This window comes from Glossina fuscipes, unplaced genomic scaffold, assembly GCF_014805625.2.
Source record: "Glossina fuscipes isolate IAEA_lab_2018 unplaced genomic scaffold, Yale_Gfus_2 26, whole genome shotgun sequence".
NCBI classification, from domain to species: Eukaryota; Metazoa; Arthropoda; class Insecta; order Diptera; family Glossinidae; genus Glossina; species Glossina fuscipes.
This window is the reverse complement of record NW_023998421.1, coordinates 7,750,755-7,771,752: the sequence shown is the minus strand read 5'-3', so window position 1 is coordinate 7,771,752 and position 20,998 is coordinate 7,750,755. Positions and strand designations below refer to the sequence as shown.

General features: G+C 34.3%; 3 protein-coding genes across 9 annotated transcripts; 2 read left to right on the top strand and 1 right to left on the bottom strand.

Annotated features, from left to right (window-relative positions):
- Positions 1-106: 106 nt before the first annotated feature.
- Positions 107-3,414, bottom strand: LOC119635506 (testosterone 17-beta-dehydrogenase 3-like). The gene is made up of 3 exons (XM_038030331.1): positions 3,392-3,414; positions 1,322-1,513; positions 107-271 (listed from the first exon to the last, which is right to left on the bottom strand). Exons 2-3 carry the CDS (start codon positions 1,497-1,499, stop codon positions 132-134), a joined length of 318 nt encoding a protein of 105 aa, XP_037886259.1. The 5' UTR covers positions 1,500-1,513; positions 3,392-3,414; the 3' UTR covers positions 107-131.
- Positions 3,415-7,098: 3,684 nt separating this feature from the next.
- On the top strand, positions 7,099-15,042 carry LOC119635530 (inactive hydroxysteroid dehydrogenase-like protein 1). 7 transcript variants are annotated; one of them, XM_038030362.1, is made up of 6 exons: positions 7,099-7,255; positions 10,056-10,436; positions 13,985-14,107; positions 14,179-14,289; positions 14,364-14,812; positions 14,874-15,042. In XM_038030362.1, the coding sequence occupies exons 2-6, from the start codon at positions 10,244-10,246 to the stop codon at positions 14,985-14,987; spliced, it is 990 nt and encodes a 329-aa protein (XP_037886290.1). In that variant the 5' UTR covers positions 7,099-7,255; positions 10,056-10,243; the 3' UTR covers positions 14,988-15,042. The 7 variants fall into 7 exon arrangements, with proteins under 7 accessions (XP_037886290.1, XP_037886293.1, XP_037886288.1 ...); XM_038030365.1 differs by having other exon boundaries at positions 7,099-7,266; positions 10,258-10,436; XM_038030360.1 differs by having other exon boundaries at positions 7,099-7,266.
- A 152-nt stretch (positions 15,043-15,194) lies between these two features.
- Positions 15,195-19,789, top strand: LOC119635455 (hydroxysteroid dehydrogenase-like protein 1). Its single transcript, XM_038030267.1, has 5 exons — positions 15,195-15,651; positions 18,809-18,931; positions 19,005-19,115; positions 19,172-19,620; positions 19,676-19,789. Exons 1-5 carry the CDS (start codon positions 15,420-15,422, stop codon positions 19,787-19,789), a joined length of 1,029 nt encoding a protein of 342 aa, XP_037886195.1. The 5' UTR covers positions 15,195-15,419.
- The last annotated feature ends 1,209 nt before the right edge of the window (positions 19,790-20,998 follow it).

The window sequence follows — 20,998 nt, the reverse complement described above, 5'->3', positions numbered from 1 at the left end:
ATAAAATGAAAACGCACCAAAAGCCTACGAAGCATTAGAAATGGATTGGTTTGGTATAAATTTTCTAATGTAAGTAAATAAATATTTTTTTTTTTTTTTATTTAAAGAGCAAACTTTTCTAAGACACGGTTTTAACTTTTTTGATTACCAATTTCGTTTGCAGTCGCAATCAATTCTTCTTTCGCATGAGATATGATGACGACATTGAGGCCGCGTTTAGCCAACTCTTTGGCATATCCTTTACCAATGCCAGCACTCCCACCCGTAATTACTGTAACGATCAAAACGCACAGAATATATCAAGAGAAAGTTTTTAAAAGAACTAAGTTTTCAAGTGTATATAGGCTTAGAAAATATAAAACATTCCTACAAGAATATTTCTTAACCAAGATCAAAATAAAACTCTTGAGGAGATTATTAGATATATGTTAGCCTTTCACATATTAGGAATATTAACTGCACCCATTAGTCATGAGAGGCTGTCCGTAGAAGGAAAGAGAAAGCGCACGTTTCTAATAGGGTTAACGTTATGATAGTTGTGTTGTTAACACAACATTTTTGTTGTTTCATTATGTGCACAGATATAGAGATTTCCCATGTGAAAAAAATCCCAAGCTGCATAATGCTTCGACGAATGTGGAGATCTTCATCTTTGAAAGACTCTGTCAAGATTGTGGCTGATATTTCGAGACATGATTACCTGCCAATCTGGAATTGCAGTGCGTGCAGGAACATCCCTGCACGACTGATTGTATTTAAAAATTCTTTTGGATAATTAACCGTGTTAAAGAAAATAATGTTGTTAAGCTCGCAGACGTCTTTGCTCTTCGCTAATATAATAGCTCGCTCATTCAGCCAATCGTGATGCTTATAATTTTTCAAAATTCTATAGTATTTATCTTATCAATTACCATAGCTTAACAAGTTCGTATGCCGTACACGCAAACAGCAGTTATTGATTGCGTGGCAAGTCTTACGTAGATGCGGATTAAAGCTGCCTATGTGCTATTACTAAACAGCCACAACATGCAAGTCTGAAGATGTGTAACTTTGATCTTATCAATCAATTTTTTCTTGTTATAAATTCTTGTTATAAATTTAGCCAGAGAATCAATTCTACGGCTGAATTCTTAAAGCACTAGCATCTAAGGCTTTCGGGTTTATTAAAAACTCTACCGCACTTGAGATTTGAACCCACGACCATTGAGTTGCTAGTCGAGACTCTTGCCTACTCGGCCACTCAGGCGGATTGATCAATTTTTTATATATATCTTTTTATTTTAAATTCAATTGATTCATTTTTTTTTTTTTTATTACTCACCTGCCCATTTACCAAATCTATCAAGTAGACTATGTGGGAGTTCAGGTCGAAAATATGGTTCGAGTACTGCCTTTAAAATACTAAACAATGACTTGAAGTTATCGTATAAAAAGCAGGCAGTCGCTAGAAGGCCGACCAAATTAATAGCCGACGAAAGCGTCTCGTACAAAGCCGTCATGTTGTTGAAGAAACCTAAAAAGATTACAATTTCAGATATTTTAATATATGTAAATAAGTTAAGCACTAAATAATATGAAAAATTCATATTTTTCACATATTTGTCACTTTATTCTTTCAATAGCTGAGAACAACGGCTAATTGAAAGATGACAGGTCCGCAACCCTGTGTACAAAAAAAGTGCGTATGTGCCAGCGCAAACGTGGATGCTGTTCGCTCGGTGTGTTGTTCCATACATAACCATATTCTATGCCTGAATAAGAAATATTACACTTAAAAACAAATAACTGCTTTCTTCATTCTTACTTCATTCAAATCTTGTGCAAATTATGGGACATCCACGGACACAAAATTTTACATACTCAAAATATTGTAGTTATTGCCCTTTTCTTCACTGAAACCTTCTTTTCCTTTTTTTTTTTTTTTTTTGAACACAATCGACAACGCTCAAGCGACAGTTGAGCCTGAGCTCAAGATTGAAAACCACACTAACAAACTCAACGTCTTCACCGAGCACGCATCGAATTACCGAGACGGCAACGAATTAGAATTAAAACCGACTATTGAAAGAGCTTTAGTTCTGCCAGAATTCAACTTTGAATTGTTAGAGCCAGATCATGGAGCGATGCGATCTAAATTTACACTTATATGCTTGACCGGACTATCCACCATTCCGCGCGAGCATGACAGGTAAATTTGTGCATGATCAGCGAACAAGTGAACGTGACAATTATGACAGCATGCAACCATATCATTAATAAAAGTACTAAACAAAATAGGATCCAAAATGTACCCCTGAACGCAAAAAAGTACCCAATGACTGCAAGGATAGCCAGATCTTCCAGGTTAGGCTTCGTACGAATGTCCTCCAAGGCTTTAAGCATCGCCGTGCTACAGCTATGTCCAGCTTTGTACTCCGATTGATTAGCGCACAACAATTTCCTCATGTGCAAATCCAGCCGAATCTGCGGACAGTGCGTGCAGAGTGGGTCAACACAGGATCGTATATCGATCAACACTGTAGTGTGTCTGATGTTTATTTCTTGTGCTGCAATCGGAAAGACGAACGTAACCAACCTTCACACTTCATGGATGAATATATATATACCAGAGGAGACCAACTGCTCCCGTTTTTCGTTCACAATAACTGAGAAGTATAACTGCACTGAAATGTCAGCACTTTATTCGAAAATATTAAAAAACAAATTCAACTTTATTAGATTTAATTCTAACACAATAACAAACGAAAGCTCTATTCTTGCCTCCTTGGATCATTCGCTAATTCGGTTGATTTTTTTTATAGAAAAACTTAAGTATCCCTAATGCATAGACAAAGTAGTAATGGCATAGTTTACTTTGAATTTACTTTGAAGCTGACGCGTTTAATGTGCTAACCATTGTTTTCGATGTTTCCGAAGAATACAAAAGTTTCCTAACCTTTTTAATGCTTTCGTGTTACCTGCGTCCCAAAATGAAGAGAGGAGGGCGAGATATATGCACCTATCAGGATACGGCTGCTGGAAGAAATGAATAATTTTATGTACAAAAGAGTTTATGGTTCTGAATTTTTAAAACAAATGGTTATGGGAGTCCTCGAATTGAATTGTATAAAGGTAGCCGCCAGCCATTTGCATCTGAAAATTTATATCTGAAAATGAACCCATTTGCGATCTTACGGAACAAAAATACACATATAGCGCACAATTTACTTTAAGACAATCATGTGTTCAACACATTAACGGCATGAGGTCAAAGTAGTTGCAGGACCTACTAATGTTACCTTTAGATTATTTTATTTTATTTCAATTGCACTTAAAAACTAATTCTTTTCGCGAATAAGTTGAAATTATTAGGAAATGGTTTCTCGGTGCACAACCAAACATTTAAACGTACTTAATGCAAATGAATTATAACGCGTTCGGCTTTATGTGATTCAACTTAGATGGCTGGCTTTTAAAAAGCTTTCGAAGAATTAAAGGTTAGAGACAGCCTTTGTACGGAATATACCAGATATATTATAAGGTAAGATACCGGATATATTATAAAATGAATTTTTAATTAAATGCAAGCTAATTATTTCTATAAACATACATAATAGTAATAATTATTACAAAACGTTTTTACGACTTGTTTAATTTTGTTTAATCGTTTGTCGCAAAAATTGGAAAAAAACTTAAATACAAAAAACTAAATCATTACTACGATCTGCTTTCCAAAGTGCAGTTGACACTTTAGTAACTTATTCCATACCTGTGATTGAAGGCGTAGACGTAGCATATATCTCCCTGAGTACAGTCAAATAAATTCATCTTAGACGAACAAGCAGTAAGCTCTTCTTTTGGATGGTAGAGGTCATCGAAATTTGTTTCTAGCAAATTGGAGCTAAATAAATATATGAATTGTCGCGCTTGGTATTGAGTCTGTGAAGCTGCCAATAATACTAAGATTAAAAACAATTCCCAGAACATTTCGCGGGAAAAAGGATTGAAAAGAAAAATGTCAGAAAAGGATAGATAAGCAGACTATTAGCAAAAAACAAAGTTAATCAAGCCAAGAGAATTGAATCACAAGTCAGTTTTACGAGCTTAAACAAAAGAGCAAGTCGGATATTTATGTAAAATTGCAAAAGAGTCATTTTACGTTACAACCCTAGCAAGAGAAAAACACAATATCTGACATATATTTATTCCTGCCGTAAATGATGGTCGTTTTGTAATCGTTGTTAATGAATGAGTGTCTGGAGGTCATTTGCCACACATATACACGCACATCGAATCACATACATAATTTGTTACATACAATTTCTCAACCAGAATTCATAAGATAGACGGAAACCTCAAGGTACACCCATATATCTATGTAGAGTTAAACGGATTCTACGACGGGAAAGTCCTAAATTGTATAAGAAAAAATATAATAGAAATAAGCGTTGATTGAATGTTGCTTGACTTTCAGCTAAGATGTTAAAGTAGATCAGCGAACGCATACAGATATAACTGATCCAGCATAGTTTGTTCGAAAAGTAGTTATTGCTTTATCTTCTGAAAAATTCTTGTCGAAACTATTAAACCAGAATTTTTTTAAATATTTTATCTAAAACTAAAAGTTTGACTTCTTTATTATCTTCTTAATTAGGCTTCAAATGTAAAAAAATCTTAATTATAAAGATGTCAAATACATTAATACAAATTTCTACATTTATATTGGGGATAAAAATGTAGGCTAATTAAATGTTGACCTCTTTGATTTTCAATTTTTGTAAAAATGCCACGAAATGCGGGAAAGAAAAAGGCAAAGTTTTCTTTTAGCCAATCACAGACAAGAAGATCTGGAAAGCGAGTAATTAATTAAACATTTTAAATACTTTTATTGCCTAGTTTCAGGTGGCATTAAATAAAAGTTTGCTAAGCTTTTTTAAGGGCTTTTTAAGCATACATTCAGGAATTGATTGAATTAAACTAGAGGAAGGTATGGCTCGCGTAACAAACATTTATCATATCTTTTAGAGGCACAGAAACATTTTTGAATATTTAGCTTAAAAAACCACATTGTTGAATAAATACATTTATATGAATATTATCATTTAGTAACGATGAAGGATGACCGAAACAAAAAAATAACTTTTTGCATACTGCGATCTTTGATTAAGCGTAAAAGTGCATGGTTTCTCAACTTTTGTCGAAATGTATTTTATGCTTTAGAACGGAGTTAGTAGACAGCAGGAATACATTGTTTATATATGATGTAATTAATTTGGTATTTGAAATATTCTGGAATGCATAGTCTTAGCTGAAGGTTTGCTTTCGAAGCATAGATTCGGGAGTTTATCTGCATAAAACTAAGGTCGAGTATTCCTAGTATTCCAATTTTCCACTTTGAATATATAAAAGTTTTCATTTTTTCTCTCTGCTCCATTCCGAAAATCATGTACAATGAATGAACTATAGCATTTCGTATTGAAGTGAATGAAAAACATTTTATTTGAAGTGCTAACAATGAATTTTTGCCACTTATCTGACGATTTCGATGTTTTGTCAATCAGATTTCGGGAAGGTGACTCATCAGCTATCTGAAATCTGAGAAATGCTTACCGCGGCCTTAAATCCCTGTGGAGTTGAATTGAACAGAAAAAGCAAACTAGAGCCAGTAATTTCTCTTGATCTGATTATACTCACCAAAGTGGTATCACATATTTTTAATAGAAGAGGGCGTGGTACGAGGTTTGATGTAACCGCAGGCGTAATCGAGTTAATACGAATCGCAACTGCCAAGTTAGCGTTCAAAAGATCAAATCTCGGCAGAGTTTGCTTTCGTCGAAGTTTTAGTGAGTGTGGCTATCACCTGCTCATCTCTTCTTATTTTCCTCGAAATAGATACCATCCCCGGAGGGACTGGTCAAAAAAAGAAAGAAATTAGTACGCTGACGAGATAAGTGCGGTGATATATTAGCAATAGTTACGTCTAGAGAAGAGCCGTAATCTACGAATTAAGGAAGAGTGCAAGAGTTATGCGGGCTGTCCAAGAGGGCATGAATGCAAGTCAATCGAGCTTGGTAATAAATTATATTCTTTATTAAAAAATATATCAATTCTTTGTCCGTAAACCAGCATAAGTGAAACCGCACGGACGCTAGCAAACTGTCAACTGACATCAAATAAGATGGTGCTTTGTGCCTGTAGAGATTGGGAAACCCAAACCGAACCATTCATTAATTAACACTTTACTGATAACAACCAATACTATTAAATTATAGAGAAGATAAAGAACCTTGGGTTGAAGGAAAGCTGAGCGAAGTCAAATAAATCTTTAATAAGTTCGCAGAAATTGAGAGGGTTTGTATGGATTTTTTTGTTTTTTCAATATAACCAATCACTGAGCGGTTGTCTCCTCAACAAGTGCAACACGATAATGGTTAGAAAAAGGTGGACAAAGAGGGAGGCAGCGACCACACCTAATCGTGGAAAGCGTTATGCGTTTACCAACTGAGCGCTCACTATAGCTACGACTACCTTGGCCTACCATGTTGACATTTCAACACGCGAAGGCCGACTTGGTCAGTTAAACCGCTTTGATGCATCCGCCTCATCACACCACTGTGCTGTACTTTGTAAATATTTTGCAATTTTTTGGTGTTAAAAATAAAAGATCCCACCAGTTGGTGATCGTTTGCAGACTTTTTCATTTCCCTAAAACTTCTCCTTAAAAGCAATTGCAAAAAATTATATTAATAAGTTCATATGAGAAGGCTTTGGAGAAGTTTTGCACAAATTTATCCAAATATTTTCGAAAAAGGTTAACATAAGAGTTTGCAATTTCAAAATTTTCTTACAACGTTTTTCTAAATGAGTTTCCATATTTTGTTTCTTTTTTTTTTCCTCAGTGTCGCTTATCTTCAGAAATACATAAAGAAAAAGCTTTCACTGCTTTCCTTCCTTCAGACGAGAGCTTTCGTTCAAAGCAGAGAATCAAAACAAAAAAAAGCAATAAAAATTGAAAGAAGTGAGAAAGTAAATCAAAGAAATCCTCATTTTAATTAGAAGATTGCATTTGTAAGCAGAAGAAGAGCGATAGTCGACGTTTTTTGCGCTTGCAAGCTATTTAGATGTGAATGAATGCCTTGCAATTCATTTGTCATAAAAGTGTTTATATGTTTGCTTGTGACTCGAAAATATTATTCATTTCTTTGTAATTTTTGCCATAATTATCAGAGTGTTGAAGTGTACGCAGAATAAAAAACAAAACCGACAAAAACATAACGTAATTTTTATGTTAGTATTGGTGTTTGAAACTATAATAATTGAACAAATAGTGCATAAAGAGTGTTAAAGAACAGGAAGTGCTTCCTTCTTATTTTACTTTTCTTATAATTTTTAGTTGCTTAGTTGTTACTAAAATTGACCCACACAATCGTTCAGTATTTTTACGATCAAAAATAAAAAAATCCATCAAAGATATGTTCTTCTCAGTGCGACTCTTGGGTTCCTATCTTTTAAATTATTTGTGTTAAATCAAAATTGCGAACGTATAGCGGTGAACTCATATATAAATAAAAAGAAACTATTTCACTTGGACAATTAATTACATCGATGACAAATCGATGATTGTTCGAAAACGTATTACCCGGGCTTGTTAACAAATCACATCCACTTTCGCAGTTGATCTAAAAAGATGAAATGTAACCGGGACTCACAAATGAAAGTGGTCAACTCTGCTCAGAGTCACAGGATCCCAAGCGTAGCGATTTAAAATAAAATTTAATTATTTTAGTTAAAATAATAATTAAGAGTGAACTTTATATGTAGAGATGTGTCCGTTACCATCATTCACTGTTGTCTGAGCTTCACGATAATTGCTTTGTTTGCCATTAATATTGGAACTGGAGCTAAACGCACTCACCGAAACGCCCTTCAAAGCGTGGGTGCTCTTAAGTTTTTTCTTCGTTATTACAAACGCAATGACAAATTAATATACCTTCATAACGCTTCGGCGAAGCTTGTAAACATTGGTTAGCATAAAGAAGAGGGAAGCCTAGTGTATCCAATATACACTGCTTTATTTGTGTTTTGATGAAGAAAGCCGGTGAACATATTGAGCGCAATGAGGATATGCTTTAGTTGCGCTTGCAAACAACATTTTAATTACTTCTCTGTTATAGTGAAAACAGTTGCTGCCTCCTCTCGCCATACTTTTTATATATAATTCGATGAATGAAAAACGCATTTGTATTCACCGAAACTAAGCCATGCAATTTGGGAAATATTCGATGAGTATTCTTACAACACCCCCCCCTCCCCCCCTCAAAAACAATGCCACTAAAAATAAGAAATGTACTAAAACATCGCCTCAATTTAAAACTAGTTAAATGGCATAATAATGTCGTGATAACAATGATAAAAAATGCACTGCCCCAGACACTGCCAGTAGTCCTACAAATCTTAGAAAATCTGACTTTGAAGTACAAGAAAGCCCATTGATAGAGATATGCGTACGCCAAAAAAGTGAGAAAGAGAAAGAGAGAGCAATGTCTTCCAACTAAAAACCCGATATAAATAAAAGATATATGCTTTTTGGTTAACGTAAACGAATCCCTAGTCTGGTTCAGATCAGCTATGAACTTAATATAGTTATGTTATCGAAAATCTGGAACCAAACTAAAGTAAAGCGAAAATCCTGGCCTCACAAGTTAGTACGGAGAGAAAAAGTATCCAATTTTTTTTAATTATGGCGGGGACTCAGGGACAGATTGATGTATTTTCCAAACCCGTCTGACGAAATTGTAACCACCCAAACGTAACGGTCGGGCAAACAAATCAACGGACTCGGAGCAAGGAAGGGTAAATCGCAATTTCTAATAAGAGAGAAAGAATATAAAGGTAAAAATTTTAATACTTTCCGAGAATAACATGCGCACGTACGCACAATGATGCATACAATGTGTAGGGTATGTACTTTCCATTTTTATTATATATTATATTTTATTGGATTTTTTTGTTTTATTTTCGTATCGGAAATAGCTTTTAACAGAACTGAGATGAGATAACAGCAATGACTTGACTTCTTGACTTCTTGTTGAGTATTTTGTATACAAATTTGTATTCTTAAATAATTTTAAAAAATCGTTAAAAGTAATCGCAAAAAATATTAGCTATAATTAATTACGCTGTTAATATTTCGTAATAAAAGTAAATAAACAAATTTATTTTTTGTGATTTAAATTTATTGCAATTTTACACGATCACCAATGTCCGCTATCTGCCTCTGATCATATAACGTTGTGATAATGCAAAGAATGAAGGAATAAAGAAGACTTATCGAAGGTATCAATAACATGCTGTCATGCTTTCTGGCATGCTTTTTTTCGATTCTATAAAGTGTTGCTCTTATTTAGCCGAATAGATAAGCATTACGATTAACCAAGTCAATGCGCTGATCGCTGTGCGATAGAGAATACATTGTTGTAGCTAGGGCTCACTAAGTAAAGGCATAACGCTGATCGATTGCGTACACATCCCCACTAAACCGCGATCATTGCCTATCTCTTTATCTTTTGTCACTTCTTTCTGAACCTCACCGCGTCATCGCCCTATACGAGTGATATTACGCCAAAAAATATATATATATATATATATATATACATATATGTATATAAGTTATATAAGACTATTTCTTAATTTATCCCTCTCTCTCTCTCTCTCTCTCTCTCTTTTAATTTTTGGAAGTTTTCTTACTAGTCAACGAATTTCTTCTTAAATTTTAACTTTAAAACCTCTTTCTTTAGCAACACAACCATACGTACTCAAGCTACATATCAGCAATCGTGTTGCAAAGGTTCCTTCCCATTAGTAAGTTTATCAAAGACGTTATCACGTTGTAAAAAGTTTGTCTGTGCACATATACTTATGCAACAAATTGTGTTAGCGGCTGCAATAGTAGTTTTTTTATTTTTATTTTAACTATGGATGGCTAAAATTCAAGTTTCTGTTCCAAGGCGATGTCTTTTCATTTTTTTTGTAAATTTAAAATTACTACTATTCACCAATTGTTTACATCACATCAGTGCGTGTTACAACGAGTTATCAAACGGTTCCAAAAAAAGCACATTTAACTGTCAATAAAAATACTATTTGTTTAAAAGTTTCATAAAAGTATTAAAAAAAGGTCTTTTTTGTATTTAATAAAAAAAAAAGAAAAGATAATTGAAATTTATATATAAATTATTGAAAAATTACGCAAACCGGTGTCTTAATGGTTTTCAACAGCATGTCGGCCTTTTTTCAATTGCTCTCATCAATTATTTATGTAATCGGCCTTCTAGTGACTGTCTTATATCTGTACGCGAGTTTCAAATCACTGATTAGTATTTTGAAAGCAATATTGGAGCCATATTTCCAACCAGAGTTACCACACAATTTGATCGACAAATTCGGTAAATGGGCAGGTGAGTAAAAAAAAAAAAACAAAAACATTAATGTAAAAGTGAAAATATTATATCACTAAATACCTGGCGACACTTCGCTTAATACAGTTATTCATATGAAAACTTTTCAAAATAAGTCGTTATATGGGCAGTGGTAGATTTACTGTAGCGTTCATCCTTGTACCAAAACAAGTCGGCATGTCAAATTTCATCAAAATATCTCAGAAATTGCGTCCTATCCGTCGAGCGCAAATATACAAGACCGACAGATATGCTTACGTCGATTCGTAAAATGATTCTGAATATCTACATTGGATCTACATTCAGTTCAGTTCAGAAGTTATATGCATTGGCATAAACTTAACATACCACTGTCGCATAAATGGTGTAGGGTATAAATATTTTAATAAATAATTTTACCTAAAATCTATCATTTTCCCATTAATTCAATTATACTCATTCATACGTGCTTATAGGTTTATAATAGCTTGCTGTAGTTACTAATACTTGCAAACATACGATTAGTAAGTTATTCAACTGCGCCCAGCCATAATTAACAATAATAAACGAGGTGTTGTTTACATTGCATAAAAAGTGATGAGCTTGCTCCACTTAATAACAGCGATATATTATATGATTTGCCGGCAATCGAAATTAGTTGATATTGAGCAGTTATCGCGATGAAAAACATCTTATTAAATACGATACGAGACGAACGAATACGGAAGACTTTCCAAACAATTTTACTATTCATCAATTTGAAGGTCTAGTCTTCATAGCAAATATGTAGTGTCATCGCGTAGCTATTAAGGGTCAGAGCAGATCCACGTGTTTTTTTTTTTTTTCGAAACTCATCAGCAGAGACACCAATTTCCACAAAATTCAACTGACAGCGAACGAAGGTATTTTTTTTTTGTAGCTTTTCTTTCGCTGTCGTTTTAAATGAATGAATACTAACGACCTTGACTAGCGTATATTCGCCGTTTTACTGTTAGTTACTCAATTAAAAAAAATTTTTGGCATTGTCGTGCTTTACGCATTTGACATGTAATAATTGGACAACAATTGTAAATAACAAGCAAAATTTTGCAATAATAAACCATGAATATATATGAAATATGATAGATATCTACGATTAAAACGTTTATGAAAGTTACGCTTCGTCATTATTCGTAATAACTCGGGCGACCCGCTTAAACTTACTTTCTTAAAAAATAATTAAAAGAATGATAAATATTAACCTTTAAGATTAACGTCAAACAATAACAGCCGTTATATTCGCTTTTAAATTCATTTTCGTCCTCTTTGTTATCCTCCTAACCGTGATAAACGATAGCATCATAGACTTATTGTGCGTGGACATCAGTTTGGTGTGAAAAAAAATTTCGTGGTGTAAAACTTTGTTCCTACCTTCCTAGCTACAGAATAAAGCAAAGACAGACTGGCATGATAGTCTGATGCATTGATATCGAGAGCAGTGTAGTTAATAATAATAATTAAATATTATGTTTGAAAACCTTCAGCACAATACGTCAAGCTCAAGGTTTTTCTAATATGAATATATTGTAACTTTACAAACACACAAAATACCAACATATGACATTTATATTAGTTTATGGTACTCGTTGACCACAAAAACTACATTAATAACCAATTATAGGCAAAAAAAATAAAAAATTTAAGTTTAAGAAACCATTACCAGCACTTAAAACTTGAGATATCAAATTATGAAGGCATGTCCCACCAGCAGCAGTAATTAACGTTCAACAGCAACTATTGCTGAACATTTTTTTTTCAACACCAAAAACTTGCCATCAAACATCATATCGTACAATATAATTATGTTATGTAAGCTTATGATAATATCCATCTGTAAACGTGTCGAAATGACTTTCTAGCCAATTTCAAGAGACCAGGTTCGAAACTGGACGCGACCTGCTCACAGTAGACAAATCTACAATTTACAACTTAAAACAGATATTCATTTACCGTTCGGAGGAGTTCCGATTAAATGTGGTTTTGATAAAGTGATCGATGCTTTTACCAAACGTCAAAGATCCGCTTGCACAGAAACACTATGGTTTTTCCTATTTCACCTTTGGAATGCGAATAGAGTGAAAAGTAAATGTGTGCTGCGGTTACTATTGAGTTACAAATGAATTTCGGTTTAGCTTTTAATTTCATTTTCAAATTATTGGAGCGGGCGGTCCATTCTATATTCTGATTAATATAATAGGATTAAAAATATCAAAATTAGGAAATTTTTCATAGAAAGACTTTTTGTACTTCCAAGGTGGACGAAACCACCTTGGGAACCAAATTCGAAGTCGTCCATCGCTTCACATACATTCCCCGCAATTCGTATGCTTTCTTCAAAGCTAGTGCAGGGTGTAACTAAATGGTATAATAAATGAATATTTTTCGCTGCGCCATTATCACATCCATTTCAGGCAGTCTAAGTTAACCCACCTTTGACTGTTTACATGAAACTAAATGATCAGCCGCAGGACGAATGATAGATGTAGTGTTACAGCAATGGAATATCTTAGTTTGACTTGGAAAATTTTTTTTTAGTCAACTACACGTGCAGTCGTGCCTTTTTTAAACTTTTTTTATTTCCTTCTTTAATTTTTTCGTTGAGTTTATTTTATAATTTTGCTATTTAATAAATGCATTTTGCCGAAAAGATGTTCCCCCACGCCAACGTATTTCGCTATGAGCGGCTCTAACTCTCTCTATGGTCGTTCTAAGAAATTAATTTTTCTTCCTGTTTAGAAAAAAATAAATGAAAACCCTATAGTGGGACATGGCCCGCCATGAAATACCTTGATTAGCTTCGCTTAATACAGTTATTCAAAATGTGGGCCGATCTCAACCATTTTCAATAACCATTTCGTCCTTGGGTCAAGACACGTCAGTGAATTAAATTTAATCAAAATATCTCATAAATTACGACCGATAAATTGAACTCAAAAATACATGGACAAACGGACAGACATCCTTTGGCATATCCACAAAAGCTTAAGGTAGACTAGTGAAACATTTTCAAACTATGAATGATCATTCCCTGAATCGATCAGCATAATAAAAGGTGAGCGCATCTATCTTAGGTTCGTCATACATACATAAGGCGGTACATTCGCAAAACTTAATATAATCTCTACCACAAGTGTTCTAGGTTGTAGAAACAACTATTTTAAGAATAGACTTAGCCTACTTCCAAAACAAACGATTCATTGATGTTGCACAATATGCTTATGTGATGTGCTAAGTAATGCGAATGAAATTATTGCTGCATCCCGCCCTCATACATCGATCGATTGCGAATATAGACAATTTTTTTAGGCATTTAAAAAACCAATTATCATTACACTGTTAAAATCAACTCAATCATTAGCATAGCATATACATATGCATGTATATATGCATGTATTTTTTCCCCGTTTTTTTTTTTTCTTAATTTGCATAATAAGTTTGTCTGGGCAGATACGACCTGTCATGCCTGTTAGTTTTTATAAGCAGACAATTTTTTTTATTCATTTCTTGCTTCTATGCTATTATCGTTGCAGTAATTACGGGCGCTACAGATGGTATTGGTAAAGAGTACGCGAAAGAGTTGGCTAAACAAGGCCTTAATGTGGTTTTAATATCACGTACAAAGGAAAAACTTGTTGCGGTAACTGGCGAAATTGGTAATGAAAAGAATTAAAAATGCTGTTAATACTCTTTGTCTAATAATCGTAAAAATTATCCGCATTTTTAGAAAACTCGTATAAAGTTAAAACTAAATGGATTGTAGCGGATTTTTCTAAAGGCAAGGAAATTTACGAACACATCAGACAAGAGCTAACTGGTATACCAGTGAGCATATTAGGTAATCGCATGCAATTTGAAAGATTGTGTCTATACACTCTCTATAGAGTGAAATTAAAATGAATTGATGTTTAGTTAACAATGTTGGGCGCATGTACGATTACCCGGACGAATTGTGTAAGCAACCGGAAAATCTACTTTGGGATATCATCAATATAAACGTGGGCGCTGTCACCTTAATGTCCCGTCTACTAATACCGGAAATGAAGAAACAAGGCAAAGGTGCTATAGTTAATATATCATCGGGCTCGGAATTGCAACCGATGCCATTAATGGCTGTTTATGCAGCTAGCAAACGTTACATAAAATCTCTGACGTTAGCTATGGCCCAGGAATTGTCAGAGTATAACATTGTCGTGCAATGTGTAACACCGATGTTTTTGGTCACCAAAATGAATCAATATTCGGCAACAATAATGAAAGGCAATCTACTAATACCACAAGTACAGACTTTTACTCGGTCGGCAGTCTTCACTTTGGGTAAAACCGTTGAGACCACTGGTTACTGGTCGCATGGTATACAGGTGAGCGCTTTTATTATATGGAAACAGAAACATGCGAGTAGTAAATGGTATGACTTTTCAGTACTTTTTTCTAAAATTAGTTCCCGACTGGTTAAGCGTGCACATCGTCCATTTTATAACCAAGCAAATGCGAAAAGAATACTTAAGGGCGCAAGCTGCAAACAAAGATAGCTGAAGCGCATGTGTTATGACATATGTACATGGATGAGTTTTATCATCGATGCGCTAAAAAAGAAAATAAAGCTAAATATATTATATAAATTACCAAACAAATTACAAAACTGAATGATTTAATAATTAATGAAAGAAAGTCGAAGAGAGAAAAATGCCGAAAACCAAAAAAAAAAAAAAAAAACATAATGTGTTTAAGAAATAAAACCGGATTTTACTTTCCTCTGTTCAATGCACACGCAAAACTGCAAGTACTTCTGGTTATGTATGTTTGCTGGAAACTATCCAATAGTCTCTCAACTAACAGGCCTCACTGTTAGTCGTTGTTCAAACATCTTGCAAACAGCTTACATTGTAGCGAACCAAGAAGCGGTGCAAAAACATTAAAGCAATAAATAAATTTCAATTGCAATCGAGCCACAAAACCTATAGTGCAATGCAATTGTTTACTAATTTTCAAGTTATGCCGCAAGCGGAAACATTTTTTTCCATCTCGGGCATTTATCATCTAATTACCTCAAGTCTTTACTTAATCGGCTTAGTTTCAATCGCCTTGTTTTTGTACGATAATTTAAAATCTCTTGTTAGCATTTCGATGGCCGTCCTGCAGCCATATTTTCAACCTCATCTTTCACAGACTTTAGCGGATAAGTTTGGCAAATGGGCAGGTAAGTACTCGAAGTAATCGAAACCGCTTGCATATGAAGTCCAAAAAAATGAAGAAAAAAAAACAACAAACGTGAAATTTTGTAAAATAAATACGAAAATGATAATCAACTGTAACCAACTATTCGGTGCAGACCGCCTTTATTCTAAAAAAGAGTTTCTTTACTCTATACTATGGAGTGGGTTTGGCATTTTTGAAAGGTATGCATAGAAATTTTTATCGTGTGTGCCTATTGCGGCTTATCTGAGTCTTAAGCAAATTCCCCAGAAAGTTGAGCTGCTCTCACTTTATGTTGTACTGTAACCGTGTCCTTTGACCGATTTGGCCCATTTTCATTACCAACCTACGTATTAGAACTTGCAATATGCGAACCCCATATCTTCAGATATAGGGAAAAGGGAATATTTATATCACACACAAAACACAGACGGACAGATGAGCATTCATAAATCGACTCAGAATTTTATGAAGAATATATGTGCATGTATATGTATGTACTCTTCCCTTCTCCAACTAGCGGCTTAAAATAAACACAAGTAACTATTGATTTTACAGATTTCATAAAAATAAATGTATTCTCGATAGATTTCAAGCCTTTATTTGTACAGATGTTGTACACATGTTGTTCTCATATTTAAACAATATTTGCACAAATATATACATGGGGTAGTCATAACAAATATTGGAAGTAAACTAAAGAACAACATTTCCAAGCGTTAAATGAGAAACAAAAATAAATTGTCATAGTACGACTCTTGGTTACTCATCAACTCGAACATGTCCCAATCTTAGCAATCAATGTGCTGATAATCCCATCGTGGGCAGTTATTGAATATAAACAAACGTTTGTTGCCACATAATTTTGAATAGGTTAAGTATAAAATCTATTGTTTGAACGTGATCGTATCAATATTATTTCAAACATGCTTTATACTCTTGAAAGAGAATTTGGTAAACATTTCTACTTTTCTACCAAAAACAACACAGTTCGAAATAAACGATAATGAAGGAATAAATTAAGGAAAACTTATAACGATATAAACTTAGAAAAATTGACAGCCTGATATTATATATAGTTCGGCTTTTGTATTAAATAGAGCAGGCAAAATTCCAACAAAGGGAAGATTAACCAAGGTAAGCTGTACAAGCTAGTTCTTGAAATTTACGATTTGCATAAATTTGACAAATATTTGTTGTATTTATCTACTCATTTAGGGTACAATTGTTTACAAACTTTTCATAAATCAGAAAAAAAATTTGCATAACATAGAGTGTAAGAAGTAAAAACACTATAATGGCACCATTCCCCCAATTAAATGTCCTACGGCACTTTGCTTAGTACATGTTATTCATATAGCAATCCGTCAAAATCAAGTTTTATATGGAATGTGGTCGAAAAAGTTGTCCGATCCGATCCATTTGTCTTTGTCAGCGTACATCAAATTTCATCAAAGATATCTCAAAAACTGCGATCTGTATGTGAGACACAAAAAAACACACCGCGGAAAGACGGGCGGACAGGCTTAAATTTTCACTAAATTGGCCACTATAATAATAGGTGGGCAAGTCGTTCTGCGTTTTGCACACACTCGCACAAACTTAATATATCCCTCCATGGCAAGTGGTGTAGGGTATAAAAACCTCCTAACGACAAAAAAGTGGAATAAAAAGTTGATTGAAATTCGAAAAATCAATAAGAGAGAATTTTCGAAAGTTTCACTTACGAGTGTTGGGAGAGTTGGGAGCTTTTCCCAACAAAGTTAGCTTCACTACCCGATAGCCACTGCCTTTATATTGACATTAGATTTAAATATGAATGATGGAATGAGAAGGGGGTGAAAGTAAATACTGACTTGTTAACATGACAACAGTCACTAATAAAGTAGAACGATATAGCTGCCCCATGTTGGCCCTTTAATAGTCAATCTCACTCTGCCTATTACGCTTTCCGCACGATTGTACAATGCAATAAGTACATGTTGTTCCCATAATTAAGTTCATATTCCATGAGAATGCTTGTATGAAAAGCGACCGATATCGAACAAGTATGCACGAATTTTCACATAGTAGATCTACTCTTTGATAGACCAATTTGGTCGTAGCTGTAGGTTACGAAATTTTTTTTTTCATAGAAACATTTATATGCAATATAGACAAAAAGCGATTCCTTCTCATCCAAATTTCTTTTAATATGTCAAAATATATCAAGATATATTAAAAATTTTCCATATAACGGGCTTCTTGAAATAAGATGTTGCAGGGATTAGAGTCTTAGAAACGAGCCGACCCTAACCGTTTTCGATGGAGTGCTTGCTTGTTCTGCGACACATCGAACCTCCACACAGTGACCTATGGTTTGAACAGAAGGACGAATGGACAAACAGCCGGCGCGGAGACGCTGCGGGAACTAATCCAAACAATAATTCTGGATAAAATTGGTTTAATAAGCGGCGCTACCATCTCAAGTTACTTTGAGTGTTGCATAAACCCTCACACACTTGACATACCCTTGCCATAAGTGATGTAAGCTATGAAAGAAAAGAAAATTAATATAAAATAGGAAAAATTTGCCTTCTTTAGTTATACGCCCCAGTTTGACTTCACCTATTACTAGAATTCCCAAGACAAGCGATAAGAAATTAAAACTTGATCCGCACTTTCTTAATTCTCTTAATTGAAAATACGCTGACTTGCGAAAGAAAATATTAAACGTGCGCGCTTAACGCATGAAATCGGTAACTATTAGTCGCCTTCAAAAATATTGTTTTTAGAATTCACGCTTTCACTTACTTAATTTTATTATGCGGTTATTTTCAGCAAAAATTCCAGGCAACTTTGCTTCAAAGGAATTTAACTTTGGATTCCAAGAAAAGATGAAGTATGATGATATCGCTTTAGCGGCTTTTCAAACGATTCATAAACAGTGCTTCGCTTTCTAGATAGGCCTGAAATTAATATTATAAGAATATACTTATCCTTATTAGTATTTATCTTAAACGTAAAGCATCCATAATTCGTTTTAGGACCTCTGAGTATGATGTTGCTTCGCTGTTAATACATACCACGAGTAAATTGCATTTTCCAAGTTCATGTTCCGCTGGTTAATTTTGATACAAACATTATTTTTGAAATTTCCCTTTGTCTATTAAATGTTGTAGTAATTACGGGCGCTACAGATGGTATTGGTCGAGGTTACGCGAAGGAATTGGCTAAACGTGGCCTTAATATTGTCTTAATATCACGCTCAAAAGAAAAGCTAATTGCAACAGCCAATGAAATTGGTAATTAAAAGAATTCGAAAATCGTATTAGAAAAATTGTTTTTGCAAATAAACATAAAAATTTGTAATTTTAGAAAATTTATACAAAACAAAAACCAAATGGATTGTGGCGGATTTCTCAAAAGGCAAAGAAATCTACAAGCACATAAAACAGGAATTACTGGGCATACCGGTGGGAATACTAGGTAAGCTTTAAAAGAACTTGAATTATTTCCTTTTAAACTATTTTTGTTCAATGCAGTAAATAATGTTGGACGCATGTACGATTATCCCGACGAGTTATGCAATCAACCCGAAGATTTACTTTGGGAAATTATTAACATAAATATAGGCGCCGTGACTTTTATGTCTCGTCTCGTGATACCGGATATGAAAAAGCAACGAAAAGGTGCTATAGTTAATATATCCTCGGGCACGGAATTGCAACCAGCGCCTCTAGTGGCCGCTTACGCAGCCACCAAAAGTTATATAAGATCTTTAAGTTTGGCAATGGAATGCGAATTGCATGAATATAACATAACCGTGCAGTGCGTAGTGCCAGGCTTTGTTGTAACTAAAATGAATCAATTCTCCGAGAGTTTACAACAGAGCAGCTTTTTTTCACCACCTGCAGAAACATACACGCGTTGGGCCGTCTTTACGTTGGGTAAAACCAAAGAGACTACTGGCTATTGGACCCATGCCATAGCGGTAAGATTAACATTTCTTTTATTAAACAATTTGTAAATTAAAAAATAAATTTCAGTATTGCTTGATAAAATTATTCCCGGAATGGTTACGCATACGCGTTGGCCACTTTTTGAGCAAGCAATTGAGGACAGAATATCTTATAACGCAGGCTAAAAGAAAAATTATGTAAATATATGAATGTTGTTGATTTATGAAACAAATGGCTATTTATTCATTTATTCAAATATAGGCTTTATTTAAAAACATAATTTCATTCCTTATATAACGGCAAAATGATATTAAAAAAAAAAAAATTTAATAGAAACTCAATCAATGAATTACAAAATTTCCATACATATGCTTAAATATATCCGTCATTCGATCTACGTTCGCTTTGTGCGGCCAGCAATCATTGCCTAAAGAAAAAAAGCAGCTGCGGCGCACAACCAGTTTAAGTGCATGCTAGTGTTGTTGACCGTTCAATGAATAAACAAGTAAGAAAATGATTTCTGGCTGCGGCCGAATCTGTATCGCTCATCCATTCCAAAATTCGTTACTCTATAATGCTAGGTGGGTATGGCCGTTTTTTTCCCTTTTTGGTACATGTGCTAAAGAATTATTCACAGAATGTGCATAGTTTATGGGCAATGAGCATAAAACCATTCTTTTCTCTCTTTTGAAAACAGGGGTGCTCTCAGTTTGCCTGGCAGTGTCAGAATATGCTTTGATTGATGTAAGCCCTGTTTTCAATGTTTTTGCTTAATTTGAAACGAATAGCTTCATTTTTGCATCCAGAGGTTTGCTTATCATAGATGGACAGAAGGACATCCCCATAAATCGTTTAAGAGTGGGATGTTGATAGAGAACATAAGCAGTTTATGGACTCTCTGAAGCTTCTTTCTGGATGTTACAAACGTTTCGATAAAAAGAATATACCCTCATCGCACGATAATGGGTACAATAAAAATTATTACCTAACTATATGGAAAAGTATACAAACGTATGTAAGAAATTGGGTGACGGTTGATTGAACTGCTGCGTAGAACAATTATGTTATTAATAGCGTAATTAAACGCATAATAATAGAAAATGCAAAAATATTCAAATGACAATTGCAAAGTAATTATTAGTTTCATTAGAAATTATGGCTTATACATTAATAGCTTTTAACCAACAATTTACGTTGTTTGGCACTAACACTCTTATCGAAATAAAACTAATATTTTTTGCACATATCTGACGGGACATAGACACGTGTGAAAAGGCTTCATACGCCAAATACCTTTTTACCTTGATATCGCTCTAGTAGGACGTGCCTATACTAAAAATCGGTAGCAATTCGAGCCATTAAAATTCTCAAAGTAATGCACTACGTTAGGTAAGCGCCAATGCTCTTAAT